At 43.4% G+C, this 22,581-nt stretch overlaps 1 protein-coding gene across 2 annotated transcripts in view; it reads left to right on the forward strand.

Annotated features, from left to right (window-relative positions):
- Kdr (kinase insert domain receptor) overlaps window positions 1-5,484 on the forward strand; it is a 43,947-nt gene extending 38,463 nt beyond the window's left edge. The window contains exons 28-30 of one of the 2 annotated variants that reach the window (XM_052198509.1): window positions 1,347-1,446; window positions 1,898-1,978; window positions 3,691-3,806. In XM_052198509.1, the coding sequence (XP_052054469.1) occupies window positions 1,347-1,446; window positions 1,898-1,978; window positions 3,691-3,708 (199 nt within the window). In that variant the 3' untranslated portion in view covers window positions 3,709-3,806. Of the gene's footprint in view, window positions 1-1,346; window positions 1,447-1,892; window positions 1,979-3,690 lie in introns of both variants that reach the window. The other variant, XM_052198508.1, reaches the window with a different exon arrangement.
- Window positions 5,485-22,581: the final 17,097 nt, after the last annotated feature.

Consider the following 22,581-nt stretch of genomic DNA (forward strand, 5'->3'; position numbering starts at 1 on the left):
GCATATCTGATCATGCCAATCCCATGCCTCAAACTTTTCAGGGGCCCTCACAACTATAGCCTAAGATTGGAGTTGTATGATTTTGGATAAGTAGGTTTAGGAGAGGTTACTGTGAGACTCTGTGAAGCAATGTTTGAAGAGCATTCAGCTTAATGTCTGAGCTGTGATAGATTCCCAAAGGTCTTCCTGAACAAGCGAATAGGCACAATACCAACCAGCATTGACCGTCACTGCTTTTAAAGACCGGACTTATCAGGAAACAGGCTTTGCTTGTTCCCTGTATTGCCTGGCCTGTCTTCTTTCCTGTGGAGTCTCCCGAGTTGGGGTATCACTGAGAACCCCATTCTCTCCTCTGTGAGGGGGAGGAAATGACCTCTTAAGGAAGGGAAGAGATGCTCAGGTCCCATTCTTCAACTCTGACCCAGCATTTATGCACGGTGCCAGCAGACTGCTTGTCATGGGACAAGAGTGAAGAATATGTTTTTTGTCTTCGTGAATGTTTCCTGTAAAGGGGGCTTCTCTTATCTCCTCTTGGGCTGCAGGAGGCTTTGATAGGATCTCTAGACTCTCCCAATGTCAAGTGGTGGGGAAGAACAGCCCCAGGGAATGGTGATGTTGTGTCTGACGAGTCCCATTCTTTGAAGGTCTTCCGGAATTCAAAAGAGGGACACGAATACTGGTTGATGGAGTCTTGCTCTCCCTAAGAACAGCAAACTTGACATTTCCCATGCTGTTCACCTTGCCAATGTCCTTACATGCTACAGAAGAATAGCTATTGCCTATATGCATTTAAAATGGAGCAGCAGAGGCAGGACTCTATTTGTGTGGTCAGTGTTAGACCCAAAGCTAGGCAAAGTGTCTTGAGTCTCTGAAGCCATCGTTGTTCTCTGAAATAAGCAACTGCATGAGCTAAACACATGGCTGAGTAAGACCCTGCCCAGCTTCATCCGTGCCTTAGGTCTGTAGTTCATATAGAAGGATGAAGCTGACTTGAGGTCTCTGGAGGAATCCCATCCAGTCAGGGCCCATCAGAAGGCAGCAGCTATTGAGTCAGCTACCCTGGTCCTTAGTTCAGCACAGAACCACGATTCCGAGGCACGGGCTCTCCTTTACCCTTCTCAGTTATATTATACTTTTAAATGGGGTTTTCACAGGAAATTAAGCCTTCTGTGCATGCTAGCAAAAAAAAAAAATCCTTTTGAATTTTGTTTTTCTTTTACCAAAGGATGTTTTGACGGTTGCTATTCAACTTGTGGTTGAAAGATAATGAACTTAGGTATCACTTGAGGCACCCACAGCCAAGTGTGCCGCCACCCAAATACAAATAAATATTTGTTCTCTTGCAGTCATTATCTCCAGAACAGTAAGCGAAAGAGCCGGCCAGTGAGTGTCAAAACATTTGAAGATATCCCATTGGAGGAGCCTGCAGTAAAAGTGACCCCAGATGTAAGTGCATCTTTTATAAATAGTTGTAGAAATAATACTTGGGGTGAAATACTAGCTAGATAAATATTAGCCTAAGCGTTTGAGTCTTGGAACCTCATTTAGGCGGTCCTTGAGCATGTGTCATGGGGGAGATGGATCTTTAGTTTTGTTACGTGAAAGATACCTGCACCAAGGGTCAAGATAGTCTGTGTGTCCGACTTCACTCAAGTGCAAATGCTCTCGCTGTGCAGAGAGAAGGGGACCCCAGCATCCCAACCTATCCTCTCTACTTAGCCCAAGTCTTCTTCCGGAAAGCATTGGCTTCCTTGCACAGTCCCTGGCTACCATACCCTTTCACTCCTTGGCATGACATTGAGTCCTATTGTCAGCTAGATGGACTGAGAAATGAGTTTAAAGTGCCTGGTCATGTACACACTCACTGTGTCATCTCACTATCTCCTAAAAAGGACAGCCAGACAGACAGTGGGATGGTCCTTGCATCAGAAGAGCTGAAAACTCTGGAAGACAGGAACAAATTATCTCCGTCTTTTGGGTAAGACTCGGCCAATTAAGAAAGAATATTTCAATAGGTATTTTTGGAAGGACCTAATAAAAGGCATTCAGTGTAGAGGCAGTTTCCTTTTCTGGTGCCTTGGAAGGTTGATGACATTAATTTCCCAAATTAGCAAATTGATAAGGACATAAAATAAGCCAAACTATGAAATTGGTGAGACTGAAAAAAAATCTGAAGCAAGTCAGGGTATTTGGCCAATTTCTGATGGTTAAGTTTGTAAAGGCCATGGGACTTCTGAGCAGATGGGTACTGGCCAGCAGAATGACTGGTGGTTTCTATGGCCCTGGCCAAACAGCAAAGATCTCAACAGGTACCATGGTCCTGAAGAGTGAAGACTGTGCAGACTCTGACGGATTGTCAAACCTGTACTTAAATGGCTTTGTCTGTAATTAAGATGATATATAAATAGATGCATTTCACTTATTTAATATATCTAAGTATGATTCTTTGAATCGCTGCCTTTGCAGTAGTGGGAAAACAATGAAATCTGCTCTTGGGTCATTCTTCCTTACGGCTCAACAGGAATATATGTAGTGGCTTTGAATCAATGTACCTGATTCAAACACAAAAAAATCGTTATGAAAATCTCCATGTATAAGAATAATGGGCTAATAGTAGTTATTTATATGCCAGCAGGTTCATTCTAGGTAGGGAAACAAAGGATTTGGTCTACACATCACAGACCTGCTGTATGAGATGGGGATCCCCACGGACTTTGGAGTGATGCTTGTAGAATCATAAGAGCAGCAACAGTACATGCTGCTGTTTTCTTTAAGGCCCAGCGAGAAGCCATGGGCACCAACCACATGCCTTCGTTGATTCTAACAGTCTCTAACAGTTCTCAGAGCTGCTAGGTGGCCAGCAGCATGCCCGTGTTTGAGACACAAACTGGTTTGGGTGTGGGAAGTGAAGAGTGGGATTGGGAGTAGGAAATGGTTCTTTGACTTACTTTAAACTGTATCTGAACACAGAGTAAACTCTCTCTTTGGCTTTTATTATGACGAATGAGAACAAGACCCCATCAAGGGCAAAGCTTGAGCTTTTAGGCCCACACAGCCCACGACTGTTGGCTTTGACATGATTACTATGTCATTGGAAACATTCTCCAGTTGCTGCTGAGTGACTGAATCCCCAATTCGTCCAACAAATGTGGTTTTGATGAGTAAAAAGCAGTTTTTGACATGTCTGGTCAGACTGTGCACCCTGTACTAGTTTTTTCTCTCTCCCTACAAATTTATTAACATTGTTCATAGACCATGTAGCTCCCTAAATGACCGAACAGGAAAACCACAAATGAACTTTTAGACCATTCCAACATCGTTTAATATCATGAAAGAGGACCCCGTGGCTCCTATCACTGTATACAAACTTGTCAGTCGTCAAGGCTGTAAAACTGTTCCGTCGGTTGGGGGCTCTGCATACCTCAGCAGAGCGGCCTTTTATGTCATCTCAGGCTTGAAAGACTTGGACCCGAGTAAGAGAACTTATCTGCGACTACTAGCTCATGCTAGTACCTGAGAGTAGACTTTGTCTGAGGAAACCCGATCTGCTGATTAGAGAATGGGAGATATGGGGTAGAATCTCTGGAGGGGATTCCAGCCCCTTGAGCTGGGGATTTGGTGAGTGTGAAAAGCAAATGCATTGGCTTCCCTTTTCAATTCATTTGCTTTCCCTTTCTGTTTCTTCCACAGTGGAATGATGCCCAGTAAAAGCAGGGAGTCTGTGGCCTCGGAAGGCTCCAACCAGACCAGTGGCTACCAGTCTGGGTATCACTCCGATGACACAGACACCACCGTGTACTCCAGCGATGAGGCAGGACTTTTAAAGATGGTGGACGCTGCAGTGCACGCTGACTCTGGGACCACATTGTGCTCACCTCCTGTTTAAAAGGAAGTGGCCCTGTCCCATCCCCGCCCCCAACTCCTGGAAGTCATGTGGAGAGGTGCTGCTTAGATCTTCAAGTGTTGTTCTTTCCAACACCTGGAAGTAGCCACATTTGATTTTCATTTCAGAAGAGGGACCTCAGACTACAAGGAGCTTGTCCTCAGGGCATTTCCAGAGAAGATGCCCATGACCCAAGAATGTGTTGACTGTACTCTTCTTTTCCATTCATTTAAAAATCCTATATAATGTGCCCTTCTGTGGTCTCACTACCAGTTAACACAAAAGACTTTCAAATAGTGGCTCTATCCTCCAAGAAGTGGCCATACCCAGGCAACGGACACCTCTGTGAAACTGGACGAAATGAGCAATGTTAGTGCTTTGTGGGCTGAGGATGAGTGAGATGTCCCAGGGCTGAGTCTACCTTAAAGACTTTGTGGAGGATGTGGGCTTTGAGCCAAGTGTTAAGTGTGGGATGTGGACTGGTAGGAAGGAAGGCGCAAGCTCGCTCAGAGAGCAGTTGGAGCCCGCAGACGCATTGTGCTGGCCCTGGTGGAGGTAGGCATGTGGTCTGTCAGGAAACGCAAAGGCGGCCGGCGGGGTTTGGTTTTGGAAGGTTGCGTGCTCTTCACAGTTGGGCTACAGGCGAGTTCCCTGTGCTGTTTCCTACTCCTAATGAGAGTTCCTTCCGGACTCTTACGTGTCTCCTGGCCTAGCCCCAGGAAGGAAATGATACAGCTTTGCTCCGCATCCCCAGGCTGTGCCTTAATTCAGAACACCAAAAGAGAGGAACTTCAGCAGAGGCTCCCATCTGCCGAAGAACCGTGAGAACAGAACAGAAACTCAGGGTTTCTGCTGGGTAGATACCCATATGGCTGCCCTGGTGGCAGTATCTGAGGGTTCTCTGTCAAGTGGTGAAGTGGTGGTGGTAAAGGCTCAGACAGGTGTTCTTCCTCTCTCGCCAGTCCTGTCACTTAACCCCCCCCCCCAAAGTCCTCAGTATTTTAGCTTTGTGGCCTTGTGATGGCAGAAAAATCTCGATTGGTTGGTTCGCTCTCCAGATAATCGCTAGCCAGATTTCGAAATTACTTTATAACCAAGGTTATGATAACATCTACTGTATTACTTAGAATTTTAACATAGAAAGCTATGTCTACTGGTTTTTTTCAAAAGAGAAACTGTACTTTTCATTTGGTACCATAGTGTGAAAAGCTGGGAACACTGACTGTTTAAACATGCTATGGCACATATATTTATAGTCTGTTATGTAGAACAAATGTAATATATTAAAACTTTATATTATATATAATGAACTTTGTACTATCCACATTTTGTATCAGTATTATGTAGCATGACAGAGATTCTAATGCTTTCAGCAGCTGGCATTTTGTTCAAAACTTTGAGAGACTGGAAGGAATCCTTTCCTGAGGATGTGCAGCTATACCCTACCATCTCTCTCATCTCAAACGGAGGAGGAGGAGGAGGAGGAATCAGATATAATGTGAGCGTGTTCTACTTGTCCTTGTTCTCTGTTCTTAGGAGGAATATTTTCATTAAATGTTTATATGCTTTATAAACCAATAAACGTATTCTGAGTAAAAAGACACAGTGCTAATGTATTATCACAACCATTTCATGCCTTGTCTTCATCACAATCATAATTCGTACAGAAGCATGTCCTTGTCGCGTCCGGAGCCCATGGGATGTATAGTTCTGTGGCCTCCCAGTGAACCTCAGAACTCGGGTGTGAGATCCCGGAGCAAGTGGCCCGAGTGGGAGGCCAGGAGCAGATGCAGGACCACTTCACTGTCTAGCTAAGGTCAGAATCCATTACTGACAGTTGAGGGACTGCCTTTGCCTGAAGTCAAGGAGCAAAGCAAATCCCTGGTGCTAGCATGGCTTTCACCTCTAGCAATGCTCAACATTGTTTTCTTGTGTTTGGGGGAGATGGGAGTCTTCAGCCCAGGTTGGCCCCCATTTGCCTGTGTAGCCAAGGATCGCTCAGAGCTCCAGTTCAATTCCTTCCATCTCCACATTGTAGATTCCAGGGGTGCTCCACCATGGCTGGATTTTACTGACATGCTTTCATGAGTTTGAAATATTTATCTAATCAAATATGGCTAATAGTTTTTTGGAGGGTTTTTTTTTTTTTTTTGCTTTTTATGTTAAGTATTACTCCTCAAATCTAAAATAACACCAAAATTTAATTTTTTAATTAGATTTCCATTCACTAGAGGGTTTTTTCATACACAGAGTTAAGCAAGGTCTAAATTTTGGGGTTTTTTGCAAGCAGATTGTCAAACATGCATGGTAGTTCTGCTTATAATATGAGACTCTTCTCCCCGTAGCTGGAGAAATATTCAGATTTCATTACTTTTCAACCCTACCACTTGCTGAGACATTCTTCCCAACTCTATGATGTAGGAAGTGGCTGTGTGTGTGTGTGTGTGTGTGTGTGTGTGTGTGTGTTCCTAACAGCCAGGGACATTGCTGGAATCAGTGAACCAGGCCCTGCAGGGAGCTCCTTACCCTTCCTCTAATCCAGCCTCTTCTAGTAAATGAATGGAAAGAGAGCCTAGGTTAGTCAGGGTGGAAAGACTACAGAGAAAACCAGTTTTCTTCACTTTCAGAGGTTTTTAAAAAAAAAAAAGGTTTGGTTTCTCGTACGTGGCTCCTGGCATCGGTTCTGATGTCAGGAATTTGGATGCGAGCGAAACTCCACACTTTCTGAAGAATGCCTTCCTTACCTTGTGCAGAATGATGACAGGGAGAATTTGGCCTCTACAACCTCTCTGCCTTCCACGTGTTTCTTAGCTGGTTGTCCTCTCCTCTCCTGCCCCTGCATCGAAGATATGGCAGTAGCTTTTTAGAGTGCTTCTGGCTTGGTCTTAGGTTCGGAGTTTTAATTGGAGGCATTTGGTATGTTGAAGCACAGCTTTGCCTGTCCCTACCCCCCCCCCCCGCCCCCAGGCTTCTGCTCTCTCTCCTTCGTGCCCCTCACTCCACCCTCCGCCCTCCCTGTGTCCTTCTGTTCCCCTTATTGCCTGCTGCACTTCACTGGCAGCTTCACAACATCAGAGGAGCTGAGAGAGCCGCAGCGAGGTCTGAGCTTCTGGTCCCCAGTCAGGCCTCCTCCTCAGTGAGCCCATTGTCTTCTGCAATGAAAAGAGAGAAGAAAATAAAAGCCATAGCATAGCCTACTGCTTCGAAGTAGGCAACTTAGCCCAACTCACCGGTCTCCCTTAGCACCTTCCTCTCTACCTCTGAGTTGGAGATGCGTCCTTGGGTGATAAAACGTTGGCCAAACTTAGCAAATCTTTGGGGAAACTAGACACTTTTCTGACACAACTGTCCACGTTTGGAAGCAGTAGGCATGTCTGCATTCTTCACTAGGCACTGAGTGTAGCTCAAAGGGGGCTTTGATTCCATGTTTATAAAATCATGCTAGAGGGATAAGCTAGCTCGGCGACCAAGAGTGCTGGTTGCTCTGTTAAAGGACCCATGTCTGGCCTCTGAGGAAACCTGAACATGCAGGCATATATCTATACCTACACAGATATAGGCACACTTACCAAATACAGACACCAAACATACACCTCAATAATACTAATACTAATACTAATACTAATTAATACTAATACTAATACTAAAATTGCACCTTTAAATAAAGCTTTTCCACACAGAGGAGACAGACATAAGCAAAATTTGTAAAAAAAAAAAATATATTAATTTTGAGAGCAACTTAAAGCCCAGTCCTGGGGAACGTTGCAGACTTTTCCTACATGTTAAAGAAATTAACAAGGCGAAATAAAATTGTTTACTCTGTTTTTGACTGGGATGGAAAATGTGCTGGAATCTGGGAGGGGTGACAAGAACTCAGGCCCGGCCAGGTTGGCCTGCAGTCCTGCAGCTGACGTGGTAGACACACGCTTTCCAGCCCAGAAGTCTGACTCAGAGATAAGGCCAGGGGATTAGGAGAAAGTGTTTGAGCCAGAGCTACTGATAAGACAAAGGTTGCAGTAAACTGTCACCAACATCAAGTAAACGTCTGTAGAAGACACCGAGTTACGCCTAAGATCCTTCTCTGTAACATGGAACTTTGTAGCTTCTTGGTGCCTCAAAAGCAACCTCAACAGTTTCACTGCTTGTTTTCTAAGTTTAAATATAAAGAAATAAAGAGACAATATGTACCTTAATGTTTTATGCCAACTTATTTTTATGAGAAGAACTTTACATCACAGGATGGATGAATTTGATGACAACAGTGTCTCCTTGCACATCATTTGTGTGTTTTTCTTTTTTCAAATCTTAGGCACCTTGCCAAGGAAAAGGGGAAGAGAGTAAAAAACCGGGCCTCTTCTCTTTTCTTTTTGCTCTAATTTTATTGTCCTTCCCCCCCTTTTATAGTAGATGATATTTTAGGAGACCTCTTATCCATTTTCTGTTACTACAACGGAATACCACAGACATCATAGTTTATAAAGAAGAGACATTAACTTAATTTATGATGCGGGGGCTTGGAAGTCTAATATCAAAATGCTGGCTTCTGCTGAAGGCCTTTCTAATGCGTGATGTGGTCATGGAGGAACATTACAGTCACGGCAGAGCAAGTGGGCTAGCCGACACCTCCTGTCTTCTATCTCCTCTTAACACACTGATGCCATCTGGGAGCCCAGATCTTATCATTTCTTCTAATCCAATTGCTCCCAAGAGTCTCACCTCTAATTATCATCACTATGTGACTTTGGGGAGTGGGGTGTTACTTATGCACTGCTTGTAACACATGAACTTTCAGAACACATACTAACCCCAGTAGGGGATGGAATCCAGGAAGATGGGCTGGGTTTTTTTTTTTTTGTTTAAAGATTCATATACAATGTTGGGTCTGGAGTTGGGTGCAGCTCGCAGGACCTGAAACACAGAGTGCTCGGGAGCCCATATAAGTGGAACAGGATCTGGGGCTGTGAGGGGGAGCGGGGAATGTCTCAAAGCTAAAATATCCTGATAAAGGGGATTGAGGGGATTTTCCGCATTCCACAGGGAAAAGATATCTGAGAAGGAAACCCCAAGAAAGGATAGATGGGAGAGAAGCAGTGAGTGCGCGTTTTCATTTCCCAGATTAACAGGGACACTGGTTGATCATAGCATACTGTAGCATGTATTGACATAGCAACATCCCTGTAGTGTGTATTGATGAAAGGCAAGGTTTCTTGTAGAGATCAGAGAAGGGCTCCAAACTCAGCCCTTAACATTAAGCTTTCAATCAGTAAACTTTTGTTGGTTTGCTTACGTTCTACTCTCGCTATAAAAATGCTCACAGTGTACCAGCAATTAGTCATTGCAGAAACTTACCAACTCACTAAAGTAACAGCTCCTTGAACCAGTTATTTTTATATACTGCTGTGGCAAAATGCCTGGGAAGAAGTAAGTTGAGGCAGGAAGTATGTTTTGGTTCAAGGTTTGATGATATATCCAGGATGAAGGAGAAGACATGGAAACCGGAGCATGAGGTAGCTGGTTACATTGGCTGTACAGTTAGGAAGGGAGGGGTGTGTGTGTGTGTGTGTGTGTGTGTGTGTGTGTGTGTGTGCTCAGCCTGCTGTCTGCTTCTTATTCAATCTGAGACCTCATGGATGGCACTGCACACATTCAAGGCAGGTCCGTCTTTAGTTAAACATTTCCCAGAGGTTGGTCTCCTAGGATTCTAAAGCCCATCAGGATGAGAAGATTAATCATCACCATATCCTAAACAGAGTCCTAAACATCACAGTATAGATCAGGAGGAAAGGCCTGGGCAGGATACACAGAAGGACCCTCATGAAGGGTTTTCTACAGTGTTTACCAAGGACTGACTTTGCCAACAGACATTCTACAGGGAAGGCTCAACATTGTTTCCTTAGTTGCAAGAGTTAAGGGTTAGGAACAGAGCAGTAGAGAGAGCAGCAGCTTTATTCGAGAGCTCCATGTGTGTCTTTATGTCTTATCTAATGGCCTGAGCAGAGTGTGCTCATTGGTTCAGTAACTCCTCGTTCACTCCTTTCAGACTCATTTCAGAGTTCAGGGTTTTCTATGACGATAGGTTTGCAATTCACAGTCATTGTAGGTGTCCCAACCGATTTTAGAGTCAGGAGCTAAGACCCTTCTCACTGCGGGCTGAGAAAACCTGCTTTCCTTTTGCCTGGTTCACCTTCTGTTGCAGATTTACATTATTCCTGTAAAGCAAGATGACACTGTAATGTACACACCAGAGAAGAATCTCATGTTGACAGGGTATCAGCACAGTAGGAATTGATGTTACAATATGATAACTCTGCCTTCAATATACTGTTTTACATCCAAAACCTTTTCAGCAGGTGAAAATTCAGAATTCAGAGAAAATAGGCTCTGTGTCTGTCATCAGTTCTTCTAGAAGCTCAACAGGAACGGTTTTATATAATAATTTCTCCTTGGTTGTTTCAAAGTCTTATCAGGGAGCATGCAACATTCCCTGTATGCATCTGTTTCACAAAATGAAATGCACTCTTCTATAAATCACTTTGGAAGTCATTTGAACAGTAGGCACCTGAGGTCAGTAGTGAACTTGAATTTCCTTCAGTCCAGATGTTATAGATCAGACCACATCTATCCTGTCTGATGTTGCTGGGCAAAATACCTTGAGGATCTGTTCTAAAGAGAGAAAGAGGAAAAAAAAATAAAGGATGCCTTTTTTGTCTCTTACTATCCAATTCATTAGCAATTTCATTAGCAATTCATTAGTTCTCTGCCTAGTATCTGTGCCTGTAGTTTTTTTTTTTTTTTTTTTTTTTTTGTACCAGCAAAGATCTCAGAGGATAAAGATAAAGTGATTAGAATCCATTCCTAAGCAAGATTTTAGAGAATTTGTTAATAATGCTCACATGAAAATTACAGCAGAGAATCCAACAAACTTGCCCAACAGGTGAAGGCACCTGCTGTCAGGCCTGATGCCCTTGAATTCCATCCCTAGGGCCATATGTTGGAAGGAGAGAATGGACTCCTGCAAACTGACTTCCACACCTATACTGTGGCACACATGTGCCCACATATGTGCACACAAAATCAATGACTAGTGAGTATTAACTTTAAATAGTGATAAATATATTAAAGAAAACGTAGTCATGATGTGACAGAACTTTGGGGTAACTGTAGATTATGGATTTACCCTCAATTGTGTTTACTTCATAGACAGGTCATCAGTAGGTTGTCGCTCAGATACGAACAGATCAAAGGCAGAGCCATGTTGACTACTGGCCATATGCCAGGAATCGAGCCTCATGTCTGAGCTCACTAGCTCAGCTTACTAGTGAAGATTGGCGCTTACAGTTCAAACCTCAGTAGGCAAAGCCATGTCAGGAATCCAGTCTATAGATGACCACAGGGATGCATGACGAACCAGGACAGGATCTTTGTTTTTGATGGAAAATGGTGAGCTGACTTATCCTATAATGACGAATCAACTAACCACATGAAGGGTATGTGTTAAGATGGTAAGACGACCCAGTACCATGAAGCATCTTGTTAGTACGTGTTGGCTTCAACATGGCTGTCTTTAAGTCAGTTTTACCTGCAAGATGAGTCCCCTGGGGTGTGACTACATGTGGACACTCAGCTCAGCATTGTGACAAATGTCTAACATCCTAGGAAGACCGTGTGCTGTTCATTAGATGTGTGGTCTTGAATAAGTTACTTCTTTGAACCTAAATGTCTCCTGGGTGGGGTTAGATGAAATTCCTGTGATGTCTGCAGTGCACTGCTGATGGGCAGAAGGTATATGATAAGGATGATGATGTCATTTACAAGAAAGATGGGAGACTGGAGATCATCATGTTAAGAAGCTTAATCTAGACTCAGAGAGATAAATTGCATGTTTTACGCTCATCTTCAGGTTCTAGGTTTAAAAACGTAACCTAAGACACAAGAGTAGAAGAGACACCATTTGAGACGAGGAAAGGCAGATGATGGCGTATACACTGTCCCATGTGAACATGTGATAACAAACCCAGTATTTTGTATGCCAGTTAGGAAGAAGTTAGGTATTCTCATATTCCTTTTTCTATGTTTTATTTCATGTTTTGAGTTTACATGTATGAGTGTTTTGTATGTATGTCTAGGCACCATGTGTGTCCCTGGTGCTCTCAGGGGCTAGAAGAGGGTGTCGGATGTCCTGTAACTGGAGTTGCAGAAGGGTTATGAGCTATCATGTGGATGCTGAGAACTGAGCCCAGGTCCTCCGCAAGAGCAAGTGCTTTCAACCACTAAGCCATCTATCTCTCCAGCCCCTATCCTTTTGTTCTTTTGATGATGTTGCTGATAGTGCAGTTAGGTACATCTGTATCTTATTGAATAATAGCTCTCAAAGATCTATAGTTCACTTTCCATTGGCTACCTGGATGGAGCACCTCAGTAGAATCTTTCTTCTTCTTCTTCTTCTTCTTCTTCTTCTTCTTCTTCTTCTTCTTCTTCTTCTTCTTCTTCTTCTTCTTCTTCTTCTTCTTCTTCTTCCTCCTCCTCCTCCTCCTCCTTTCTCTTTTTTCTCCTCCTCCATCCTCTTTCTCTCCCCCCTCACTTTCTCTTTTTCTCTCCCTCCCTCCCTCTTTCTATCTCTCTTTCCTTCTCTTCTCTCTGGGAGAATTTGTTTTGAAGACTTGCATAGAGTTCTTGTAGCACAAAGAAGAAACTAGGGGAGCGTCCCTGGATGGCTGTGATAGATTCAAAATTCTGAAGAGGCCACTATTCAGGATTTGAAGACAGAAAAAAAAAAGTTAACCTAATTTTTCTTCAGAAAATTTGGATGAAAATGGCTTATGAACAGCTTTAAACTGGTTAACAAATTTCAATTTTTTAGAAATTAGTCATATCAATTAAAAAAAAATCTCTGTCAAACAACCAGTATACCCCATGAGTAACTCATCAAATTAAACTTATCAATAAGCCCAAATTTTTAAGAGTTATTTATAAGGCTAATGATAAATTCTATTGAAGATTTCTGTAACTTTTTTGCATTTTCATTGTTTATTCTTGAAGTTAAAATATAATATAATCACAGCACTTCCTCCTTCGTTCTTCAACCTTCCTTTTTCCCTCTACCCTTGTATCCCACCCTTCTCTCTCTCAAATTCATGGCTTCTACTTATTTCTGTAATTGTTACCTTTTCTCCCTACACACACACACACACACACACACACACGCATGCACACGCACACGCACACACACTCCTAAATTTATACATACAGCCTCAGTCTGTATAATATTGTTTGCATGAATATGATCTCTCAGGGCTGACTACATGGTATTGGATAATCAATTAGCTCTTCCCTGGGGAAGGCTATTTTTCCACATCTCAGCATATCCTTAGATGCCTGTAGTCATTTTCAAACCACAACACTATGTAACCAGATGGCCACGTGGAGCAAGGCAGTAGTTGTCCTACGGTCTCCAAGCCGATGAGACCCACCCACCTGGACTCTGATAATTAATAACTGTTATCACATTGAAGAATTATTGGGGAGTGCAGTATGTCCAGAGGCAGCAGGATAGTGGGATTGCAATACAATAAATGACTAGGAAACTTGAAAATAGACAAGGGAAGATTGGAGGGCTGTGCACAGGGCCCCTTCAGTACATGTAGAGGGTCTATGGAACTCTTCCAGGTTTCTTTTGTATTCCCAAAGGCAAATCACCGGACACCGTGACATAGGCAGTGCCTGGCCATCTGCCTTGCCATCGCATGACTCTTCCTTTGTGCTTTTTTGGATGCTTCACTCCCTGGAGAAGCGGTGAGTGTTCAGTAAAGCTGTTGGAGAAGCATTAAGAATGAGAGTTGGATTAGGAGTCTTCCGAGCTGCCTTTTAGCACAGCATCTCAGAGACCAAGAATCTGCCTCGGGGGAGACAGATTGTGTTTGTATCCTGCCTCCTTGGTTTACTAGCTGTGTAATCATGTGCAAATTCTCTTAGCCTCGGTTTCCTCATTCATAAAGTGGAGGTAATCGTAGAGCACACCTCCTAAGGCTGCCGTAAGGATCAAAGGAGGAATACATTTAAAGTGTTTACTATGGTGCTTCGTACACAAGAACTCAAGGAAAACATCAATGGGAAGGAACGTGCCAAGTCTACCCATCATTCTCAAGACCCAATAACCAAGACCTCTGTCTCAAGCGGTCAAAGAGTGCTTGGAAGAGTGCACGGAGTTCTTCTGAGGGCAGGGAAGTCAGGGTTTGTTTCCACAATAGCTGCTTCTCCACATGACGCCCAAGTATACACACAGCACTTCAGTCTTCACAGTGGACTCCAGACTTTGGCTTTGTTTAGAGGTCAGAGTGGAATGGAGACAGGAAGAGTAGCTGAGACATCCTGGCCAAGAGCTGGAATCCAGGCTGGGGAGAGCAGGGAAGTGGGCCTGTGAGTCACAGCCTGGAAGGCCCCAGTGGTGTCGCTGTCCCTCAGTTTCAGACTCCTTACACAGGGGGGACATTTCCTGCTCTTTGCACCCTGCCTCCGCCCCAAGCGTTTCTTAAAGCATGTTGTGTGACTGAATTTTTACAATCTAAGGGAAGGCGGGCTTTCAGTGGCTGCCAACGCTGGGAAACTCCCAAACCTTGAGAAAAGATGTCTGAGGTGGACTAGTTCACCAGCCAATATGGCAAAAAGAAACGGGGAGCAACAACTTACTTCCTTTTGGGTAGAAAGGTGTTGCTGACTTGTGAGCCAAAGAGCCAAAGCTACTTTCTTCCAACAAGAGTCACTAGAATCCTTCCTCAGAGCCCCTGGATAAGGCAAAGACTTCACTTTAATTTAGCTAAAGGTATCTTATACCACGCCCCACTCTGGATTTTCACATTAAAGCTTCACGTTGTGTGAAGGTTGGTCTAGGAAGAAATGGCCACTTGGGGAAGGAGCTGATGTGTGGTCCAGACCCTCTGCCTTTGACAGGTTTATGGAGGACAGAAGGCAGGGAAGTCTCTCCCCTCTTGGCTGTGACCTCTTTCCCTCGTTTCAGGTTGGGACACTGTTTTAAACCCTCTGGCCTGGAGACTGATTAGGCCCCAGAAGGCTTTCCTGGGGTCATTGGGAACCTGGCCAGGCCTTGGAACATATGGCGCCGATAAGAATCTCACTCCCCAAGATAAGAAGCCATTTCTGGGACTCTGAGGAAGCCCGGGTTTGTTTCCATAAAGCTGGACAATGTAAAGTGTAATCCCTACACAGATGTAATTAGCTGTTAAGCATATTAAGTCGTAAGGAAGGGGTGCTCCGCTGCCTCATAAATTACTGTGAGTTTGCCCAGGGGCACCAAGCGGAGGGCAGGTATCTTTTCCTGCTGGACTGTTAGAATGGCACCTGATGATAGATGAGGCAGCTGAGCTTGCAGTGTTCCAGCAAACACTGGACTCCCAAGGAAGCAGGGGCTGAGGGAGCCACAGCTGTGCAGGACCAACAGCGCCTGGGTCTTTTGTTTGCACAGCGAGAGAGGTTTTGGAAGGTTGCATTGTGACTAAATATGGCGAGCTGCTTAGCGCCTTTTCTGTGGGCTTCGGGGTTTGGCATTAGGGTGTGGGTTTCCTGGGAGGGACAGATGGTCCGGGTAAAGGACACTTCCCCTCCAAAAACTGCCAAGTGGGCGATAGGCAAACCAGCTAAAGGTGTAGCTTCACAAGCCAATTAAAGTCGCCAGAAGGAAGAAAGTTTAATCGCTCTCCCCCATCTTTCATGCTAATGGTGCTTAGAAATGACTCCCATTAATTTGATAGAAATAACAACTACAAAAACAATCAGTATTGTTAAGAGATTACTCTGTTCTAGGAATAGCACTAGGTATCCAGAATAGTGCTTGGAATGAGTACTAAAATGTCATACATCTGATCTTTGACATCATTCCATAATCTTGGTTATTGCCAACATAGAGATAGGGAGACTGAGATTTAGACAGGTTAATTATCTCTCCATAGTTAGAGTTTCCAAGTGTTGGGGTGTGTGTGTGTGTGTGTGTGTGTGTACCATGCAGATAGATGCCTGATGTCCAAGGAGGCCAGAAGACATCTGATTTCCCTGGGACCTCAATCACAGATTGGTTGTTAGCCCATCATGTGGATGCTGGGAACCAAACTCAGGTCCTCTACCTGAGTGACAAGTGTTTTTTAACTGCTGAGCCATCTCTCCAACCCTGCTGGGAAACTTTCTGCGAGGACAAAAGAACGGAGCTGGTGGGAAGAAGCGCTTATGGTTTTATCTTTGGATTTGTTTCATGAGGTATCCTCTGCTCTCTCATCAGGTCGGGATAGAATGTATGAATTTGTGTGTATGAATAAAGCAATGGGCATCTCTACGGCATTTTCATACATGTATACAACAAACTTCAGTGATATTCACATCCCCACTTCACTCCCAACCTCTGACCCACTTCCTACCTACAGTTATGACGGGCTAATAGCGAGATGGTTACGGGTGAAGCCTGGGGTGTCTGAGTCTGAAGGGTCTTCCTTTGCAATGAGTCGGCATGGCCTGCGATAGAAAAGCCAAGCCACCAAGCTTGCCCGGTGCAACTCGTTTCCCGGTGGACGGCCAGCATATGGAGCATACTGATATTTTCTCAGTTGACATTTTATTTCTCTTCTGGGATCCTTTAGTCAGAAACCTGTAAACGCTAGAAATGATCCCCCTTTCAAATTCAGCTTTCATGTAGTGCAGTTGAAAACTGGGCCATCATAGCCCTCTTGCAAAGGCCAGTTGGAAGTTCTAGCCACTGGCATGTGACAGAAAACGTGAAGAACCTGAATCCTTCTAAGAAGCAGCTTTGATGATTTCAGCTTTAATGACAAAAGAGTCTCCAAACCGATTCTTAATTAAAAGTTCCTGCTAGGCTCCCGCTGGCCTCTGAAACCTGCTGAGGTCGTCAGCCCATGACAATTAGGTCTGAATCATATGGCTTTGTGTCTGCACAAAGGTGCAGCGTGGCCGTCTTCATCTAACATGCAGGATGGTGACACTGGTGTGGTCGTGGGAAAACAAGAGGCCTTTAGCCAGCAGACACCAGACAGGAGTGCGGCAGACAGGGCCCCACTCAGTCGGGCTATACGGGTGAAAGGCAGCTCGCTCCATATCTTATCAATTGTCATTTTGTGTGATTTAAGACAGCCCAGCATTAAAATTTTAAAAACACGTGTGTGGGAGTAGTGTGGGGCAGACATGGGCAGAAAGCTAAATGCTGCATTTCCAAAGCCTTCAAAAGATAGTGTCCTTATAGGAGCTATGTGGAGCACTTAAGGGAAGCCGGCCACTCAGCGTCATAATAGCAATCCCAAAGAGATCTTCACATTTTCTGATAAAGGTTCCCTCTTGCTCACAGGCAGAAGCTGATGAACATTACTGTAGAGCTAAGAACTCAAAGCTTACTGGCTGTTTAATGACATGAAACCGGTCAGGAGTGCAGCTGGTCTGACCGTTTTCCTACAGGGATCCTGAGCTTTTCGGGTAATGTGTCTAATATTTGATTGGCAGCCCACAGCACGTGTCAGTCTTCCCAGCTGTCTAAGAAGAGTTTGTGTCTGTGAGGAGCACCATCCTCCGCTCGAGTTGCCATGCTTCTTAGAGCTAGCAAGAGACAGAGGCAAGTCAGTGTGAAATGTGCCATTCATACGGAGGGACTCTTGGGTTTTATTTACTTTTTATGCAAAGGAATGATGCTATCCACCCATTCAGACAACCTGATCACTGGACTGGCAAAACTGGGCACCTACCTGTAAAAGAGTGAACTTAGATCTAGTCTCTCAAACTGCGTACAGGCCGATTCAAAATGGAGCAAGCATGCTATCTTTAAACCAGCAACACCAAAACTTCTCACAAAGCAAAGGGAGTATACCTGAGGTGACAGGACAAGAGTCTCCTGAACAGGACCCCAACAGCACAAGACACAGTCCCAAGAATCAACAAATGGGGCAACTGAATTGGAACGGTCCCGTTGTAATAAGGGAAACTATATGCAATGACCAACAGAAGGGGAGATCTTTGCTAGCTGGCTCCCAGTCAGGGGCATAATATCTAAAGCCTATAAAAGACAGCAAAATTAAACACCAAGGTCATAAAACTACTGATCAATAAATAGCTTAATGGAATGAACAGCCATGTTCTCAAAAGAAGAAATAAATACAAATGGCCAGTAACAGTTTTTTTAAAAGCTCAATGTCTTTAGGCATCGGTGACGTGTAAATTAAAATCACTCTGAGAGTCTATCTCATCTCAGTCGGAATAGCTACCGTACCAAGTCAATGAATCAGAACTACTGTTGGTGAGGCTGTGGGGAAGAAGGATCCCTTGTCCATCGCGGGTAGAAGAACTAGAGAATTCACTATAGGCATCAGTATGGAGGTTTCGGAAAAAATAAAAATTAAACTACCAAGTAACCCAGCTATACCACTCCTGGGCATGCACCCAGAGGACTTTATATCCTACTACAAAGGCACGTGCACCTGCACACTTATTGCTGCTCTACTGTATATATGTATATATCAAATTTCTTTACATACACACATTTATATATACATATATATATATATATACATACACATGTCTGTATTAATTCTATATTATATAAATCCATTATGATTAGAACATGATTATATACATAATATACATGTACACATGCATATGCATTTACATATGCACATTCCCAGAGAAACCTAAGGTCAAACACCAGAGCCCATTAATGACTTTTGAGACTGGGACATTAAGATGGGAATAAACTTTGCAGTTATTATTTTGGTACACATCGATCTTCGTGCTGCTCAAGCTATGTATCACATATTAAAAAATCATACATAGGAATCTTTTTTCAATTTCATGTGTACAATACATGCACCAGCTAGAGTGGAAGCCTAGTTTATAGTGCCCAGTCTGTGTGGCATGAGGGTCTGCTTCTAACAGCTTACCTTATCAGACCTCTGCATCGATAGGCATGCTCTAAGCAGGGATCTAATCGAGTGGGAAGTACTTGATATGAGAGGGAGGGACACTGAGGAGAGAAAGATATTCGCACTGCAGACAGGTTTTTAGTCACCCCTGATTTTTATGAAAAGCCTCCTCCCAGGACTGTGGTCCCCACATCCTCATGTGGCTGTTATTCTTGGGATGTTGTTTAGGAATGGTCATGATCAGGGCAGAGACATTTATGTCCAATGTTTAGAAACTATTTCCTTGGGGAAAGGAACTGTCTGAAGAGCCCACTGAGGAAGGGCATGGAGAAACAAACTCCTCATTGTAGAGGCATCTAAACAAAACAAAACAAAACCGAGAAACAAACAACCGCAAAACTGGCTGAGTAGAATAAAAATAATAATCCCGGGGCCACGACTTGTTCTAGAAGAATAAAGAGCATTCGGGTTTGGATGGGCTTGTGTTGACTAGAGGGTCGGAAGGGAGAGGCTAAAGACCACAGAGGATGCGTTTCCTTCCTCCTGGTAAATTAGGCAGTTGCTGCACACGCTCGCACACCAGGCTCTGGAGGAGGGGGTTGCCAAGAGTAAGCACGCCATATATGCACATGGGGAAAAGGTCCCTAATCTGAGAACAGCTTTTCTAAGCTCATTAGGTGTTGCAGTCCAGTGAGTAACATACCTTCTGCTCTGCCAGGTGTTTGCAGCATACAGGTTTTAGAGTCAAGCAGTCTATAGCAGAGAACGACCTTTGGTAAAACATCTCCGCTGAGCATTGGTTCTCCCATCTCATCCAAACAGGTCACTGTTTGGGAGCATTGTAGGAATTGGTGACAAGGTAAGAAAGTCTTAGCATTGACCCTCGATTTATAGTCCTTCCTCTATAAAGGGTAGTAGCGGTAGCAATTGTTAGTTTTTGTTTGTTATTAGGAAGAAACATTAACCATTTAGAGAAATAATGAAGATTATTTAGTCAAGACTTAGCCAGGAAGTGTTTCTATAGGTCCAGAAAGAAAGGTGATGGAGCATGTAACTGAAAACTAATGTAGATTTTTCAATAGAAGGATTAATCATGCATTTATTTATTTGCCCCCCAAATACTTAAAAGTGCTTCAATTTGCACTAGACACAGAACGACACACTCAGATAAACACACTGAAACCCGTGGGCAGCATGAGCCTTCACAGAACTTAGTATAGTTTGGGATGTCTCTCAAGCCTTAACCCTTTCTAGAGCTTTGCAGGCAACTCTGCTTGAATTCTTTTAGAATGAAAAGCTTCTTTCAGAAGCCCATTTGTGGACCTTAGTTCATTTCAAGTGTTTTGGGAAGCAAATACTTACTGTATTTGGGGGGGGGGTCTCTGGTTTGATTTTAAATAAGTCATCAGTCATGAGCAGGTCATGGCAAATTTAGGCAAGGAAGCCTCCTGAACCTTCAGGATCCTGGACATTTCCGATGTATTCTAGAAGGACTGGGAACCACTTAATATAGATATCCTGTAAATTCCATTCTCCCGGGATATGTGTTTACTCAATTGTTATGAGAGCACGTTTTTTTTTTTTTTCTGTCTATAAAGCAAGGCTTGGAGGAGGCAGTCCCTCTCCCCCACTGCTCTGTCTGTCCTCACCCCCACCTCCTACATAATCTTTGGCTTAAAACAGTTTTAGAATGCAAATATGAAAAGGTTCAAGCTGCAAAATACATGAGACTTTTTCAGTGAATGCTGATGTGTATGTGTCTGTGTGTCTGTGTGTCTGTGTGTCTGTGTGTCTGTGTGTCTGTGTGTCTGTGTGTGTGTGTGTGTGCGCACGCCACCCTCTAATGTCACTCACTGTCTTGCTATCTGTCTAGCCATTCGGCCCTCTACCCACCCACTGTTTCTTTCTCTCATTGTTTTATAAAATAGTTGGTGTTTATTTGACCCAAGTTACTTTGAAGATAATGAGATAAAGCTCAGAAAGTTGTTTATGTACCTCCCATCAATCTCTGCCAGTTCCCTAATTCACCAAAAGCAACTATACCATTTCTGTTTTCCATCATAAATCTGTTTTGTTTTGTTTTGTTTGTTTTATCCTAGTTCTAGAATCCTGGGTAAGTGGCACTGTAATATGTTCTCTTCCTATGAGCTTTTTAAAACTTAAATATTATGTTGAATCTATTGTCACAAATGCCACAATACAACTACATAGCTAATAAACTTTACTTTCAGAGTGGTTGTAGATTATTCCCTGAAAAGCTGGACAGAACATGTATTCGAGGATTCCCCTATAAGCTTTGTCCTGACACCTGTGCAGTGTCCCCAGGTTGGCATCCCACACCACAGCAGTGTGTTGGTTATGGCCAGTGTGTCAAAACGGACACATCATTGCCATGCAAAGCCAGCTTCATTGCGAAACTCACCACTGATGAGCATTCTGTAGGTTTTCACAAACATATATCATTTAGAATATGATATAGAATTGCTTGTCTGTTGTCTCCTCACGCCTCACCTCCAAATTCCTCTGCTGTCTTTCTTGGTCAATATGCAGAATTTCAGGTAAGGCTGTACAGCAGCATCTTTCCAACCTGGTTCCTTTCTCTAGGGAGCAGGCACATGAGTTTGGCTGTGGTTTAGGTAGGGTTTGAGTGTGCATGCACAGGGTTAGGTGTTTGGAGCTTGATTTCCACTATAATTATATGGGGAGGCAGTGTGGAACATATAGGAATTGGGGCTTATTGAGAAGTAATTAGATAAGTATATCAGAGGAAACTGATATAAAACAAAAAAAAGAAGGGTAGCCATCTGGTCAACCCCTTTCCCCCTTGTTTTAGATGGGTCACTCTCTCGTTGCATTGGTTGCTGGTATTTTTGAAGCTCATGTCAGAGAAGGAGTTACTGATTTCATTCTCAGCAAGATTATTATTGATGTTGAAAAGATACTGATTTTTAGGCTGCTATTTTGTTAATCTGATCTAAGAGTTTCTGGTTATTTCATTAAAGTCTTTTAAATATAAGATAACAACACTAAAAACAGTGGTAATTTGGCTTTCTCCTTCCCTTGTTGTATCTCTTTTGTTCCTTTTTTTGCCTTATTACTCTAACTAAGGCTTCAGGGTCCATACCAAATGAGAAAGGAAAGCAAATGGTCTTGTCTTGTGCCTGATTTTAGGAAAAATGCTTAAATTTTTTTATACTTAATGTAATGTTGGGCACAGGTTAGCTATGTATACTGAATTAGGTGGGCTTTCATTGCTGAGAAGAGTTACCATGATCAAGGCAACTCTTATAACATTTAATTGGGGCCAGCTACAGGTTCAGAGGTTCGGTCCATTATCATCAAGGTAGGAGCATGGCAGCATCCAGGCAGGCATGGTGCAGGTAGAGCTGAGAGTTCTACATCTTCATCTGAAGACTGCTAGTGGAAGATTCACTTTTAGGCAGCTAGGATGAGGGTATTAAAGCCTACACCCACAGTAACACACTTCCTCCAAAAAGGCCACCCCTCCAAATAGTGCCACTCCCTTGGCTGAGCATATACAAACCACCACATATGCTCTGTGCTGTGTTGTGGTATGCTCCTTCAATTCCTAGTTTTTTATTTGTTTGTTTGATTTTTGTTTGTTTTGTCATAAAAGGATGCTGAACTTTGTAATAGTTCCTTTCTGCATCTACCGAGATGACCATTTGCTTTATATTCCTGCATCTGTTTGTGTGCTCTATTATATTTACTGATGTGCATGCATTAATGTCCTTATATCCCTGGAATGCAATCAAT

Source organism: Apodemus sylvaticus, chromosome 11 (genome assembly GCF_947179515.1).
Source record: "Apodemus sylvaticus chromosome 11, mApoSyl1.1, whole genome shotgun sequence".
Taxonomy (NCBI): Eukaryota; Metazoa; Chordata; class Mammalia; order Rodentia; family Muridae; genus Apodemus; species Apodemus sylvaticus.